Source organism: Periophthalmus magnuspinnatus, chromosome 16 (assembly GCF_009829125.3).
Source record: "Periophthalmus magnuspinnatus isolate fPerMag1 chromosome 16, fPerMag1.2.pri, whole genome shotgun sequence".
Classification (NCBI taxonomy): Eukaryota; Metazoa; Chordata; class Actinopteri; order Gobiiformes; family Gobiidae; genus Periophthalmus; species Periophthalmus magnuspinnatus.
In genome coordinates, this window is record NC_047141.1 from 11,979,700 (window position 1) to 11,992,462 (window position 12,763).

Below are 12,763 nucleotides of genomic sequence, written 5' to 3' on the forward strand. Positions count from 1 at the left end.
CCTCATCTTCTTCTTCCTCATCTTCTTCCTCATCTTCTTCTTCTTCTCCATCTTTATCTTCTTCTTCCTTGTCTTCTTCTCCTTCATGTTCTTCCTCTTCATCTTCTTCCTTGTGTTCTTCTTCCTCGTCTTCTTTTTCTTCTCCTTCTTCATCTTCCTCTTCATCTTCTTCTTCTTCCTCATCTTCTTCTCCTTCTTCATCTTCGTCCTCGTCTTCTTCTTCCTCATCTTCTTCTTCCTCATCTTCTTCTTCTTCTCCATCTTTATCTTCTTCTTCCTTGTCTTCTTCTCCTTCATGTTCTTCCTCTTCATCTTCTTCCTTGTGTTCTTCCTCGTCTTCTTTTTCTTCTCCTTCATCTTCTTCCTCTTCATCTTCTTCTTCTTCCTTGTCTTCTTCTCCTTCATCTTCTTCCTCGTCTTCTTCTTCCTGACCTTCTTCTTCTTCTTCGCCATCATATCTTCTAACCCACAGAAGGACACACTTAACCCTGAATCTCTCGCTCAGTGTTTTGTGCCTGTGCTCCAGGACTTCTCCTCAGGCCTGTATGATCCACACTCTGTACAGCTGAAGTTTGCATTCACTTTGTGTTGTAGCTCATTTCATAGGGATCGAGCTGAAAATACCCAACATTCATCATCACTGTCTGTGGTTACACTCCATAAATCTCTTGTCACCCATCGGCCCAAAGATGAATAAAGATAGTATGAATCAGCAATTGACACATTATGATAGATTCGGGTGAGAAACTTTTGTATCATAGAAATAACACCTCATTTTGAGCGATATTACACGAAAGCAGTGACAATACATCAATGGACGAGATCTTAAAATAGTACAGAAGGGCTAGAACTGAAAAACTGCCAAAAAAAAAAAAAATTAAAGGTACTGTATGTCAGTTGCTTAGGTCGCAGGAGCAGCAGTCTAAGCAGAGATTCCCAGACTTCCCTCAGCCCAGACACTTCCTCCAGCTCCTCCAGTGGGACCCCAAGGTGTTCCCAGGCCAGCCGAGAGTCAGTATCCCTCCAGCGCGTCCTGAGTCTTCCCCAGGGCCTCCTCTCAATGGGACAAGGTAAGGTTTGCATTTTCAATTCCTAATGAACCAGCTCTGTCCCCAGATATGACGTAACATGTTGAAATCAAATATAGCGGGTTGTAATGCTGATTAATAACAAAAAAAATTACAAAAAAACATTAGGGGCAAGTTGTTTGTTATAATTTAATGTTTTGGTTCTCAAGATAATTATCCAGGGAGAAAGCAGAATGAGCCATGAGAGGCAAACGTGTCAATGCACTTTTGTGATTTTGTGATTTGTGATTGTAGTTTTTATTTTTAAAAAACGTAAACACATCAGCTAAATACAGTTCCTTGAAGACTAAATGTAAACAAAAGATCTGAAATTATATGTAAAGGAATGTAAAAATGACTAGAAAATTGTGTTAGTGTTTTTTCTCTCTCTCTCTAATTACAGTTTATTCTTTATTTATTCTTTTATATTTGGACTTTTAAAACATATCAACCTTATATCTCCGGCACAGTCCGATACTTTGTTTTGGTCGATTTACTGCCTTTAATATACACGCAAAGCTTTTCATTAACACTTAAATACTAAGAGAAAACTGATACACAGCTCTCTTAAAGGTTTGTGGTAAAAAAAAGGGGCTGTGGGTGAGTTTGAAGTTAGTTTAAATTACATAATTTGAGGAAAATGATAAAAATCGGTCATATATATCGACCCAAAAATATCGGCAGAGCTTATCAATCATCGGTCGCTCTGTGTTCTAAACAATCTGCGTCGACATCGGCCTGAAAAATCACGTCAGTCGATTTCTAGTTGGTAAAATAATAAAGTAATAATAACGACAAATACCAGGAGACTGCAGTAAATTAACTTGATTTTAACACAACACTGTTCAAAATAATAAACCTGAGTTAGCCTTTTGCCTGGAGGGTTGTTGGTTCGAAGCCTTGCCGAAGTTAAGTGTATTGTTGCTGTGTCACCCCTGAGAGAAATGTAACAATGGAAGGGCATCTGGTGTAATAAAGTATTTACTCTTGTTTCATCTGTTTATCTTACTCATTTTTGTGTATCCTCAACGGCAGTAAAAATGATCATTCCGATGTGTTTTCGCTGCTTTTTCCCAGCCTCCCTTCTCCAAATGTTCCAGTATTCTGCAGCAGACTCGGGGCAGATTTGTATGTTTACAAATGCCTCATTAGTGGATGCACATAAATATAAAAGTGGCTCCCTAAATGACTTTATGCTCCGTCCCATTAGAATCCTATGGTGCCGTGTGCAGCGCTCCTGTCCCCACCTCACCTCTCTTAACCGCACAGGTCTTTTACTAACTGCTTATTTTTATCAATGAGTAACATCTGCGGTGCTGGAGTTCCCCTGGTGATGTTTATGGGAGAAATCTGCCTTGCTTTTCATTTAGTGTAGTATTCCACCTGGATGCTCAATATGTAGGAATCTTTTAAGGATGTGTTTTACAGACATTTCACTTTTTACATAATCAGCTGGAAGTGGAACTGTAAATTAGTGCATCTTTACTAAGGTAGACCTGACCAAGCCCAGCTCAAAATCATGGAGACGGGTCCCTGGGCACTGCGGCACTCACAGCTGCTGACAGGTTCTCCCGGTGGTATTGAAGGATGCAGAGGACAAATTTACCTCGTATGTAAGATGTTGTTTTTAACATAAACATGATGTATGTGTCCCCAGATGCGAGGTAAACATGTTAAAATCAAATATAGCTTTTACTGATAACAATTGTAATTCTGATTTATTCTTAATTATTTAAAAAAAAATGGACATGGCAACGAAGTAGTTTTTTATAATTTGGTGTTTAGTTCTCAAGACGATTCTCCAGTCAGAAAAACAGCATAAGCCTCACACGAGTCCCTCGTTTGGTGTCTCACTTTCATTGCTGAAATCCAGTTGGTTTCTAAAATACTGTACACCTCTCTGAAGTGAATCACCAGTATGGTATGCTATGGTACATACTTGTATGGGCTTATGGTGCTCTGATATCCTTTCTCTGTACTAAAGCATGTGACCCCCTGTCAGGTTTTATTTTGTTTCAGAGCAGGGGTCAGCAGCATTAACATACAGACATGACATTACAAAAGAGATGTATATCCTCTCAGACAGCAGGAGCTCATAGTGTGTGCTAAACAAATGAGAGGGATCTCCAATGATTTTCAGAGTCTGAAGTCTGTGATTGTAATACGTTTTTTAAAACAGTGCACTAAAGTGGGGCCTGAAGTATGGACATGTCATTAGAAATTGAAAAAAAAGCAGACAGTGGTTCGTATTTAGTGTTTTACCTGCCTGCAGTGGCCTCTGCAGGGAAGCTCTTCTCCTACACTCTATGGAGTGCAGGAAGAGAGCACTAAGCTAGGTTTGGAGCTACAGACATAGCGGTCACAATGTGACCAGAGAAACTCATGTTACAGGTGTGTTCTGACTGGGAGGAGGTGCAGCAGACTTGGCTGTGCATTCACTCTAAGGCTGATAGAGAAATGTAGGTCCACAGGTTCAAACACTGGACTTGTAAAAGCCAATAAGATATCTGCCACATGTGACATCTGCAGCATGCTTACTTAGGGGACATCACCATCTGCTGTGACCCTAACTCCAGTTTGATGTAGTTGTTGCAGGACACCCTTGTCTTCTACAGGTGGAGTAGCCTCTTTGGTGGATTAGAATTGCGGTGAGTGTGGCTGCACTTCTGCAGGGGGCACAACTGACAAGTGAAGACAGTTGCTCTCGCTAGAAGAGCATTTTAAGAGGTTGCCTGGTCGCTGCACTGCCCATCCCAGGGCGGTGCACACAGCGACAGGACCACCAAGGCATGATCATGTGAGGATTGTCTGACCCAATGAGGATCATGGGTTTGATGTTACTAAAGGTCGGCAATGAAATGTCCCTTAGATGTCCGTAGGCTCTTTGCATGTGTTCTGCTGAACAAGATTGGTCAGTCAGGTTCAACTCAGCAGCTCCTCCTGTTTCCTGCCTGATGGTTCACAGGGACCGGACTACCTGCTGTCCTGGGAGGCCAAGGGCAGGCTGGGACCACTTTAAGCATCACTCTGCCTGAGTGAGTGCCTTGGTTCATAAACACCCTTCTGGATGATGTGCTGACAGTGAGTGCTGACCTCATGCGGCACAGGATGCAGGGCTTTTTCAGGATTCAGTTGGTTGGGGAGTGTCCTGTGCCACATCTCTAGAACCTGCTAGAGACAGAGGAGGTAAAAGGGGAGGAGGAGGTGGTGGCCAGAGCTCAGGCTCTGATGACTGAGCTGTGGCCGCTGTAGGATGCAGAGCTGTGAGGACTGCTGCAGGAACCGGAGCTGTCCCAGGTGCTGAAGCTGGAGTCACTGTGGAAGGAGAGTACAGCACAGGAGACACGGGAAGTACGGGTAATACATGAGGTACAGGTTGTACTTGTGCCGGGAGCTGCAGCTGTGGAGGCTGGAGGAGAGGGTCCTGTCCTGGAGGGTGTAGCAGAACTCTTGCCTCAATATTTGGGCTTGGACACTGAGAAGGACGCATTCTCTCTAGCAGTGGAAAGCTGCTGTACTGGTCGTATCTGGGAGGGCACTTTGTGGCTGTGCACCTCTCATCTACAGACTGGTGGCCTGCCAGCACGCCTCTAAATCCACCATCCTGTCCTCAGTGTTCTCCACAGTCCGGTGAGTCAGAGGAAGTGGACCATCCACCAGGAGTTTGTGGCATGACACATTCTAGCTGAGGTGATGATAGTCGCCTTATTGTGGATGGCTGATAGTATGGGAATGAGTAGCTGACCTCAAAGTTTTCCAGATGTTCAGGAATGCAGTGCACTCTGTTGAAACGTGGTCTAAGGGTTGACTGAATATATTGGTATGAAAATGCACAATAAAAGGGCAGTCCACCAGGGGCGCCAGAGATTCATGACGTCATGAATAATTATTCTGCAGAGCACATGGTTAATGTCAGATCGAGTGGTAAACTGACAAACTTTACAAGATAGAGAATAAGTTGGATAAGGTGAAAATACACTCTACAAACTATAAAAGAACACAGCAAACTATAAAGAACCAGGTTCATAACAGGAGAGATACATTTGCATTTACGCACAAAATATGAACATATGACACAGAGACAGACATGTGCCTTTCTCCGTGCTCCCTCTGTGTACTGGCTACTTGGTCTACAGTGCACATGTCATCAGGAGGCAGTCAAACTTAGCTCTGAAAGACACAGCAGCGTCATAGCAGGGACATTTGCACTGTGGGGTCTCCTTCATTTTTGTGACATGATTTTGTAACATGAAAGGTGTGCAGAGAGAAGCTGTCTTGTTACTCTTGTTACTCCTCACTACTCTATTTTGTGTCACTTGATGAATCACTTGGATGACTGATGCAGGGCCGTCATGATGTAATGCTTGTGTTGTCTCATGACCGACACTACCAAGAACTTGTCACAAAGGATTTTTTCATAAAAGGCTAAGGTTTGCTCCTGCTGTTTTTACATATTAATATGAAAGTGAATGTGGGTTAATTAGAGTGTTTCTCATTTTTTATCTACAGACAAATCTATTGAAGCCGCCGTACCTGATATGTATTGTCTGGAAAAAAACGACTTCATTTTAAACCGTTTGCAGCGGTCCAGATTTATTCCTCACTTACATTATGCATTCCGAGCCTCCCAATTATTCACCGCAAAGAGTTTTTAAAGTGCTTTTCACAACTTTCAGAAGCCAAAGCAAAGTTTACCATTGCAGTAAACCACGACTAGCATGTTATCTGTGCACTTTCTGTTTCCTGTAGAAGAATATGGTCTATTGTGGTTCACTTGTTGTCATGTCTATGTGCACTTTTGGTTTGTCTGTGTTTCTTTAAATTTTCTGTTTTTGACCTGCCTTAGGACAACGGGTGTAAAGTAGCTATTGTGCTAATTCCGGCATATTTACATTGATGCTGTTTGTTGACATGTTGATTAATATGCACTGTCCTAATTAAAATAAATAAATAAATAAAACAATCCATACCAAATAGCAGACATTAGTCTCTTTTTCACCATAAGAGCTGCTTTTTTTTATAAGATATCTGTGGTGGGGCAAAACAGATTTTACTTAGAAAATTGGGTATAGGCTCTTTAATTGAGATTATAATTATTTTTCAACTACTTTATATGGTTTTGTCTGATTTTAGACATTGTGTAGTCTTATTTGAGACCAGGTTTAGTCCTAATTTAGGCTTGATCAAGTATGGATTTAGAACTGGTGGTACTCGGACACCCAATCAGTATTTTAGGTAGTGCATGGTGTGAAAAGTTTGAGAACCGCTGATTGAGATGGTAATACGCCTGGGATGGTTTCGTTTATCCTGTTATAGCCTAACTTGAGGGCTTATTAGTCTGTAATTGGATGAATTCAAAAGACCATAATGCCAATGTCTTTGTCAAATGTCTGTTATACTGTAATCAAATCTGTTATGCGTGTATTCATCTGTATCTGTATTACTGTACGTTATGTGACTTACTTGGGATGGTTTGACACAGTGTTGTTGAATAAAACACCCATAAAAACACAGAGAATGCAACAGATTTGTGAAAACTGTGCCAGCATCCCTGATCCCTGAGCACCTCTACTTCTTTCGCTCCCTCCAAAAACCACAAATCCATCTCTTGCAGTCCTCTCATTGCTCTTATATCCTAACATATGATTGTGTAACACTGCTCCCGCACTTAGCTCTCCCCTGACTCCTCCGCTGTCCCGCTGCGCAGCTCCCGGTGTCCCCCCTTTCCAGACCGTCATCTCTGAACACTGCGGCAGCCCCGAACTCACCATAAATCACATTTGGTTATGAGCGCGCCCGGCTGTATTGGTTCGCACCGGCCCGCCCACCGCGCACCTCTGATTCGGACCCCTTCGACTCCCTCTCCTTCCCCCCCTCACTCCTCTTCTTCTCCTCCTCCTCGGGTCCGCTGATTGGAAGAACGGGGCTCTCCTTGAACTGTCAATCAATGCGCTTGTTCTCGTGAGCATCGCAGAGTGTGTTGCTGCTGCTGCCTGCCTGCCTGCCTGGTGCTGCCTTCCTCCCCTCCGCTCTCCTCTGCGTGCATACCAACACAGACGCACGGCTACGGGCTAATTACGCTTGGAGTGGACTCTCGCGACTGCCCAGAACGCACACTCTCCATTCGGCTCTCTGCGAGTCCACATCTCCGGAGACTATCAACTGCGCGCTGTATCCTTTCTACCCCACATTTCGACTCTTTTTGGCATCACTTGGCAAGATCCCCTGTTTCTCCAACAAGTAATAACTGGAATACCATTTTTGCTTACGCGTAAATACACAAGACAACTACCCTTTTACGCGTTCCAACGAGACTCGTCGCCTGGAAAAGTCACGTGGATTGGATGTTTTTGTCCCAGTTGTGTATGTAGAAGTTTGGACTATTGCTCCTCACGTTCAGTTCGGTGCATCGTTTGGCTCTGCAGAGGTTCCCCCCCCTCGGCTTTGTGAAAAATAAAACAAGGCAAGGAATATCAGGGCATCTGGTTACGCGACACGGGAAGGATCGATCAGATCAGATCAGAACTCCACTATGGGCTGCTGTGTGCTGCGGAACGCTTTGGCTCTGGCTCTCCTCCTGGTGCTACTCTGCAAAGGTAAGTTCCTGGATGTACTATAGCTTTGCGCGCGGCTTGGGATGCATACTAATAACGACCGCGAGGCTGTTACTAGTTGTGGATGCTTGGATTACTGCCACGCGTGTCCGCTGTGGATAAAAACACACACACACACACACACACACACACACTCACACACAAAAAAAAACACAAAATAAAAAAATAAAAACACAGACGCACAAGATAAAGTGGCACGTCTATGCGTATTTCTCAGCAGCCAGCCTCGTGCTTCGGCGCTTGCATGTTGATATGTGTTTGTGGACATTCCTTTACGTGACATGAATGGTGCCCTATCCCACGCACACGACGCAGTGCCAGGGAGGAAATTGCAAAAAAAGAAAAAATAGCAAGTGTGTCACGGATGCAGGCGGTGTGATGCGCAGATCAGAGAGAGAGTGGATGGAGAGTGGTGGAGTGTTTTGTTGTGGGTGCCTCTTCTAAGCCAAGGTCGAGTATAGGAGACGGTATATGAGGACGTGGATGGTTAAAGGATGGATGGGATGGATGGATGGGTGGACGGGTGGGTGGTTAAAGGAGAGAGCCGTGGGGTCAAACACGCAGCGGATCAGTAGGCAAGACACTCCACGTTTTACATTATGCATAAGTGACAAAACTGAGAGAGCAAGAGACATAGAGGCAGTGGGTTACTATAGAGTTGACTCCCAATATCTTAACTAATATTCATAATCATTGCTCTCTCTATAAATAAGTCATTAACGCCTAAACTTCAATGGGGATTTTCAAGTCAATTAACTAATATCAGTGTGCAATGTGGTGGGTGATTGACAGTGTGATTGGCAGCTCCCTCACCCTTGTTTGTTCTGCAATTTATGCGTGTTTGTTAATGTGCAGGGTAATTACAATGTCAGTAAATTGTCAGAATCCAACCAGTATCTAGATGGGTTTTATTTGTAATGTTGTTAGTTGTTTACTGTATTCCGCACTAATGACATTTTGTATGACGTGTAATGACTGTGCATTATCACTGGATCTGCATCTCATCTAATAATCATATACGGCCACGCAACGCATCCAGCCCAATGTTGATTCTGAGTAATTGTTGCTTCTCATATTCATTTCTTGTGGATATCATTTAAAGAGGAACTAAACGCAAAATCTACCTTTTTGCTTTTTAATGCAAAATTTCCAGCTCTGTCCCTGCAGGGTTGGAGTCAAGTTGTTTCTTTTTGGGCCAAATCCCTCCCCTCCAACCCATTCCTTTCATTTTCTCCTTTAGTACTCCAGACCCCGCCCCTACTCCTCCCTTGCTCTTCCTTTTGGTCCTCCAGATCCGGCTCCTCCTCCCCTCTCACGCTACTCTTTAGTCCTCCAGACTTCACCCTTCCTCCTCCTCTCTCACTCTTCTGTTTGTCCCAATGACTGTTCTCCCCCCCACTGTCCTCTTTGGTCCTGACCCTGCCCCTCTTTTTCCCTTCAATCTCCCCTTTAGTCCTCCAAATCCCACTCCTCCATTTCTCTCACTCTCCTTTTTAGTCATCCAGACCCCACTCCTCCATCTCCCTTTTACTCCTCCTGACCCTACTCCTCCATTTCCCTCACTCTCCCTTTTAGTCCTCCAGACCTCACTCCTCCATCTCCCTTTTACTCCTCCAGACTATACTTCTCCATCTCCCTCACTCTCCCTTTTGGTCCTCTAGATCCAGCCGCTCCTCCCCTCTCACGCTACTCCTTAGTTATCCAGGCCCCACCCCTCCTCCTCTGTCTGTCCACTTTGGTCCTGACCCTGCCTCTTTTTTCCCCTTCAACCTTCCCTTTTAGTCCTCTATACCGCACTCCTCCATCTCCCTCACTCTCCCTTTTAGTCTTTTAGACCCCACTTCTCCATCTCCCTCACTCTCCCTTTTAGTCCTCTAGACCCCACTCCTCCATCTCCCTCACTCTCCCTTTTAGTCCTCTAGACCCCACTCCTCCATCTCCCTCACTCTCCCTTTTAGTCCCCCAGACCTCCTCCATCTCCCTCACTCTCCCTTTTAGTCCTCTAGACCGCACTCCTCCATCTCCCTCACTCTCCCTTTTAGTCCTCTAGATGCCACTTCTCCATCTCCCTCACTCTCCCTTTTAGTCCTCTAGATGCCACTCCTCCATCTCCCTCACTCTCCCTTTTAGTCCTCTAGATGCCACTCCTCCATCTCCCTCACTCTCCCTTTTAGTCCTCCAGACCCCACTTCTCCATCTCCCTCACTCGCCCTTTTAGTCCTCTAGACCCCACTCCTCCATCTCCCTCACTCTCCCTTTTAGTCCTCTAGACCCCACTCCTCCATCTCCCTCACTCTCCCTTTTAGTCCCCCAGACCCCACCCCTCCATCTCCCTCACTCTCCCTTTTAGTCCTCTAGACCGCACTCCTCCATCTCCCTCACTCTCCCTTTTAGTCCTCTAGATGCCACTCCTCCATCTCCCTCACTCTCCCTTTTAGTCCTCTAGATGCCACTCCTCCATCTCCCTCACTCTCCCTTTTAGTCCTCTAGACCCCACTGCTCCATCTCCCGCACTCTCCCTTTTAGTCCTCCAGACCCCACTCCTCCATCTCCCTCACTCTCCCTTTTAGTCCCCCAGACCCCACCCCTCCATCTCCCGCACTCTCCCTTTTAGTCCTCTAGACCCCACTCCTCCATCTCCCTCACTCTCCCTTTTAGTCCTCCAGACCCTACTCCTCCATCTCCCTCACTCTCCCTTTTAGTCTTTCAGACCCCACCCCTCCATCTCCCTCACTCTCCCTTTTAGTCCTCGAGACCCCGCCTTTTTTCCCCCTTTAGTCCTCCAGACCACACCCCTCCTCCCTCTCCCCTTTAGTCCACCAGACACTGCCCAGATTAACAGGTCGCTTGGACTGTGGTTGTGGGTTAACACGTTTAGTCCCGCTTTAATTATCCCAATCTATTTTGCTCTTTTCCACTACAGATTCTGAAAGCCTACGAGACATTTTGCACCTCTGTAGTCGTATCAGACTTCTTGTTTGTAGCCACGGAGCGCATTTATGTAACATGACAACTCAGAACATTTCTTGTGGTAATCTGAAAACTTCTCTGAATAGATAATAGTGCATTTTGTCAATATGGTTGTGGGTGGCATTGTGCACGATAAGCCATTGTTAGCTGTCAGAATGATTTTCCCTTTAAAAGGCCTGAAAATTTGTTATTTTCGACTTCCCCGCCAAAAAATCATTGGAAAGTTACTGTTTTTGACTTTACACAAATGTATTCTTCGAAAAACATAAAAAAAACTAAACTAAAATTAGACCTGGAAGAGTTGGGAGGGAAGGAGAAAAGACTGAGGAGGTTCTGTGCACGGGGTGGAGGAGAGTGACGTATTTTTTCCAGAATTGTTTTTAGGTGCACTATCTACCAACTTTGCTGGTGGTGTATTCTTCACAGGTTTCACTATGGCATTAAACTTTTCTATTTCCATGGAGACGAGGCCAAGTAACAGGTCAGTTCTGTGGAGAGATGAGTCCGCTCAGCCAGAAGTAGTGTCGTCACAATACTAAAATTTCGAATTCGATTGCTATACTAAGGAATAGACTCGATACTGACTTTGATTCCGATACCACAACCATATAACCCTTTTTATTTAGACAATAGAATGTGATTTTCAACATTAAATCCTAGTACTTTCTTGTATATTCCCATGTGGCCTTATATCTGTGCAATCCCTTAATCGTCCATGTAGGTTCCATAGTGGTCCATGTGTGTATTTATGGTCTTACACTTGTTCTAATATGGCACAAGATTATTCTAATTCTAGGTTCATTTTTGTCCTGTGAATGTGACTTTTATAGTATCAATATTCGCTCAAATGAGTATCTAGTTTCAACACTAGTTTTAGCACCAATTAGTATCTGATTTTCGATACTTTTGATAACCCTAGTCAGAATGTATGTTTTTGAGTAATAAAACACCTGCAGTTGAATAAATGCTAAATAGACACTATATGTGCTATAATGTGTAAGTTTCCCAGGAAAACAAAAAACATCTTCAAGCAGTTGGTGAACCCCACAGCAGAAAAGTCACATAGTTCGCCTTTAACTTTGATTGATTGAAGAAGCATGATCAAACACATTTACTGAGAAAGGGGATGGAGTAGTGGAGGCAACCGGTGCTTTTATTATTGGTCTTTCGTTGTTTACAAAATGATGCATAAATGACCTTAGAATAGGCCTGTCACAATAAATAATATATTCACATATAGTTCAGTACATAACAGATGGAACAGTACTTTTTGGGGGTCAGTATTCATTGTGTTTTTGTTTTGTTTTTTTCTTGTTTTTTCTGCACTATAAGATTTGAGCTGTACAAAGTTGGAGTATGAACTTCTATGACTCTTTATAGATCCAAACTAACTACGTAAGTCTTGCATTCTGTTATTTGTTTATTGCAGCTCATTTTTTAAATAATATTGTTCATGTTTGGCGATATTTCTGTGTCGTGTTTTGGTTTCAATATTATCTTTTATCGTCTATATTTAAGCGATCGCACTTCCAGGCCTGTCTTAGAGTAACTGCTGTATTCGACGCTGCAACCTTGCCTATTCTTGAGCATCCCTTCCCCAGAGCAGCTATCATTTCACACACAAGTCTCCACACAGAGTACTCCCCACACCTGGCTCATTTAGTCCGGCCTGCGCCCCATGGGAAATCTCTATATAAATAAATTACTACAGCCCTTAATAACAATAATTGATGTGTCAGTGCAATAAGACGAGAGGTTAACCACTGGCAGATGCAGGCTGTGGAGCAACCTCTGGTCACGCTCGGCTTCGTACGGCGAACAATGCTGCGCGATTGCTCAAGGGCACAACATTGCACCTTATTTACTACGCTAGCGATTGGACACGCCTCTTAATCGCTGCTTTTTTGGGTTTGTGGATACACACTGACATCAAATATATGGTCACGTTTATATACATATAGCGCTTTTCCACCTTCAAGTCACTCAAAGTACTTTACATCAAGGAACCACTCACCCATTCACATGCATATTTATACACCAGTGTACACAAATACTGGGGGCGAGGTGGGTTAAGTGTCTTGCCCAAGGACACAATGGCAGCATTCGTATGTA

The 12,763-nt window shown here is 44.0% G+C and overlaps 1 protein-coding gene across 1 annotated transcript in view; it reads left to right on the forward strand.

Annotated features, from left to right (window-relative positions):
- Positions 1-7,513: 7,513 nt before the first annotated feature.
- The window catches only part of iglon5 (IgLON family member 5), a 298,544-nt gene continuing 293,294 nt past the window's right edge, over positions 7,514-12,763 (forward strand). Inside the window, exon 1 of the mRNA XM_055227545.1 lies at positions 7,514-7,663. Coding sequence (XP_055083520.1) covers positions 7,600-7,663 — 64 coding nt within the window. The 5' untranslated portion in view covers positions 7,514-7,599. The remainder of the gene's footprint in view (positions 7,664-12,763) is intronic.